At 40.3% G+C, this 4,151-nt stretch overlaps 1 protein-coding gene across 1 annotated transcript; it reads right to left on the minus strand.

Moving 5' to 3' along the window:
- Nucleotides 1-344: 344 nt before the first annotated feature.
- On the minus strand, nucleotides 345-2,791 carry LOC126403892 (uncharacterized). Its single transcript, XM_050066711.1, has 4 exons — nucleotides 2,472-2,791; nucleotides 1,045-1,128; nucleotides 768-924; nucleotides 345-507 (listed from the first exon to the last, which is right to left on the minus strand). The coding sequence occupies exons 1-4, from the start codon at nucleotides 2,722-2,724 to the stop codon at nucleotides 345-347; spliced, it is 657 nt and encodes a 218-aa protein (XP_049922668.1). The 5' UTR covers nucleotides 2,725-2,791.
- Between the last annotated feature and the right edge of the window lie 1,360 nt (nucleotides 2,792-4,151).

Below are 4,151 nucleotides of genomic sequence, written 5' to 3' on the forward strand. Positions count from 1 at the left end.
GGTTTCTACCGTTTTTTTTCCCCGTTAAAGGGTTTTTTTTGGGGAGTTTTTCCTTATCCGCTGCGAGGGTCATAAGGACAAAGGGATGTCGTATGCTGTAAAGCCCTGTGAGGCAAATTGTGATTTGTGATATTGGGCTTTATAAATAAAATTGATTGATTGATTGATTGATTGATGGTCAATGGTTACTGACACCACAGCTGCTGGGTAAATGGTTTGTTTACATAACGTGACGGAGTTCATATCTAACGGATCCAGAGTGGACAGAGAGCGTCTGATGTAACACGTGGTGGCGTGACACGTCTGACGCTCACATGCAGTCAGGACACGGTGCAAGTGCCTGTCTAGTCACTACTGTGATAACTGTGGAACGTACCTGTATTCGAGAGCACGTCAGTCTGAGAGTCCTCCAGGATGCAGATCCTGAGGTCCAGATGGCTCTGTGTGTCGCTGAGCCGAGGTCTGCCGGGCTTCCTCCTGTCAGACCGAGCTCTGGGGGAAATGACCCTGCAGCACAGACAGCAGGTTCAAAACAAACTAAAAGGCAGCTCAACCCAACAACAACAATCATCCTTGGCCACAGAGCTAGGCTAGCTAGCATGCTAAGCTAACACTGTGTTCCCAAACTAGCATGCTAAGCTAACACTGTGTTCCCAAACTAGCATGCTAAACTAACACTGTGTTCCCAAACTAGCATGCTAAACTAACACTGTGTTCCCAAACTAGCATGCTAAGCTAACTAGCCCGGATCAGGTCAGATTTGTAACCTTGATGTTATTTGATAATCCGGATCCTTCAGATCTTCTCGCCTCTGTCTGGAGCTCGTTGCTGACAGCTGCTGCTCTTCGTCAACTCCATCGTCACCATCACCATCCTCTTCCTCATTGAACCACAGGAGGCCCAGGCTCCCCGTGTCCTCCACAGCTGCACAGGTGATTTCTGTCAGCCAACACTATCATCCTCCTGATGTTCAACTCTCTCCACGACTTTGTCGACCTCATTAATAATCAGTTTAATAACAAAATTAAAAAGATGAAGAGTGACCTGAGTGCTGCGTGTGCTGCTCCTCCTCCTCTTTCTCCTCCCTCAAAACAACCACCTCATGGTCCTCGCCATCTGGGTTCAGATCTTCATGTTCACAATCAAAAGGAAAAGAAGTCAGACACATTATTTTATTTAATATGTGACCTTAAAATGAAGGTTTGAACAAGTACGGAAACACACAGAGGTCAAACATAGTCAATTGTATATAAAGTGGTTAATAATGACCAAAACAGACAAATGAAAATAATGAGACAAGTAAATGTAATCGTTGTTTTTTATTACATATTTATAAAGCTGATATTATTTTAAAGTATTTTAATTTATGAATTTAAAGATGAGCTAATTAATAATATATTGTTCGTTCTTGGAGAAGTTTGGATTTCTGATTATTAACAAATGAGTGAAATGATTTTGCCAAAATGTTTAAGAGGACAGTCACGTGACACCATATCAGTACAGAAGGTGCACGTGACATCATATCAGGACTGTGTCTGTAAATAACACAATTTACTGGATAATATCTGAGTTTCATTTTAAAAGCAGCACATATTTGTGATGAGGAGTAAACACAGTGTTGCAGGTCTCATCATCAGGACTGTGCTCTGTGCTCCTCCTCATACCCGGCCACGGTATGAAATGTTGTGCTTTTGAAAGATTGGGCCTAAAGGGATCATGTATAAAGCAAAAAGTATTGGACCTAGAATGGAGCCTTNACACGGGTAAGTGTAAACGAAGATCTTTTTGAAAACTGAGACGGTGAAATGTCCGTTTATGAAAATAGCCGGCAACGTGTAAACGGCGTCTTAGTTTTGCTGATTTACCAGAATCGAGAGCCAGGAGGAGATCGTCAGTGACTTTGAGTAATGCTGATTCAGTAAAGTGACGTGCTCTAAAACCTGACTGAAATCTGTAGATCAGAATGGGCCATTATGAGAGACTGGCACCTTTAAATTATTCCTGGTTTTAAAGAAGAACTCCTATTGAATTAAAAACTGCGTCAGTTGCTTTACACGCTCATCTGCGCCAACTTTACTTTGATTTTATTTTGGTAAAATAGTCAGTAGCAATCGAGTATACGTTCTCTGAATGAGCGAGTGTCTGATTAAAGTTTGGTTGAATTAGTGACGCTGTGAGTCGCTTATCTGAATGAGCAGACTGAGTCGGGCCCGTGAACAAAATGTGACGCAACATTTTAATCACTAAATAAATTGAAACTGTTTTTATGCCGAATTGTAAATGACATTATGAGCTATGTGTGAGCGTTGTGTTTGATGTCCTCTGGTGTCCGCAGTTTTATCAGCGAGCAGAGAAAAGTTAAATCAGCTATTTCTCAAACCGAGTTCCGCACTCCTCATCCTGAGTAGCACCGAGCGTGTGAGTGGAGGAAACAGTTTGACCTTTCACCCCGAGCTCCTCCACTCTCTCACCTCTCCTCTCCAGTTTGACCCGGGGCTGCAGCAGGAGCTCCAGCTGCCTCTTCTGCCGCTCGATCTCCCGTCTGAAGCCCGACGCCTCCTCCTCGTACCCGGCCACGGTCCTCTCCACCACCGCTAAGATCTCCTGCGCGGCCGTGCTCAGCTTCTCGGTGACGATTCCTCGGAGGATTTCCGCCTTCGACATGTTGCCGAGTCGGTCCAGATTGTCGGAGCCGCCGCTGCTCCTCTTCATCCAGTAAAACATCTTCACTGTGTCTCTGCAGCTTTGGTTTCAGGCACAACAACTTTGCACGTTTGCGCGCCGCAGACGGTTTTTCTTCCGGGTTGTGGTGCAGCTCGAAATAATGTCCGGCGAGAAACAAAATCTTTCCTCACAGATATAAAATATCATTTTCATTCTGAACACACCTGTTAAATGTTCAGTTGTTATTAACTCTACCATGTAGGGTCAGGCACTATATTTAATATATTGACATCATGATATGAGACCAAATATCTTTATAGATTTTAGATATTGTAACATAATAAGTGTTGACTTCTTCTGGTTTTCCATAGTTTCACAAACATAATTTGTTAAATGCTTATCCAGATTCATAACTGTCTATCTGTCTATCTGAATTATGACTGACACACTGACATATAACTGTAGACATAAGTTTGTGATGTTCTTCATAGTCAGGGATGATGGGCAGTATTTCTATTACTTGTATTTAAAATACGTATTTCAATTACATTTGAGTATTTTGTAATTTGTATTTGATAAGGCCGATAAACAGCAAAAGTAATTTGTAACAAAATACTTTTGACTGGAGTAATTTTGTATTTAAAATGACACAAAAATAACAATATTTTTTACTTACTTTTAAAAATATATATTTTTATCGGTCTGCCTCACGCACCTCCCTCGCTACGTGATGGAGGTGGCCTGGCCGACCGCCCCAAACCCAGGCCCGCGGGAGAAGGGGGCCCGGGAGCTGCCGGCCCTCCTTCTTCCCTCTAACGTTTATAAATACTATATAACGTTTAATACACAATAATAGATAGAATAGCAACCGTTTTAATTCTGACGATAAATAGTTTCCATCCTAGACTTGTATGGCTTTTTAAATTGTTGTATTTAAGCTGTAAAAAGAAAAAAGTGAGAAGGCGATACTGCAATATCATACCGTTTGAGTTATTCACAAAAAGATGTGAATTGGTTAGTATAGCGCCACCTATGGACGAATCGTAGGCATTCTTTCTGGTATAGTTACTCATGGTCTCTAGTTGCAGTATGCAAATTTTGAGCATTTTTGGTCAAGGACTTTTTGAGTTATTCACGAAAAGCTTTGTGGACCAACCGACCGACAGAGTGACCTATAGAGCTGCGGGTTGCTGCTAAAATGTATTTTTTATTTTGATGTAATTTGTATTTTGATGCAAAATACATTTTATATCAATATACAAAATACAATTTGATGTATTTTGTATCAAAATATATTTTGATACAAAATACAATTTGATGTATTTTGTATCGAAATATATTTTGATGTATTTTGTATCAAAATACATTTTTTTGTATTTTGTATCAAAATACATCAAAATACATAAAAATACATTTTAATAGAAAATACATCAAAATGTATTTTGTGTCAAATACATCAAAATACATTTTGATGTATTTTGATGTAT

This window comes from Epinephelus moara, chromosome 17 (genome assembly GCF_006386435.1).
Source record: "Epinephelus moara isolate mb chromosome 17, YSFRI_EMoa_1.0, whole genome shotgun sequence".
Taxonomy (NCBI): Eukaryota; Metazoa; Chordata; class Actinopteri; order Perciformes; family Serranidae; genus Epinephelus; species Epinephelus moara.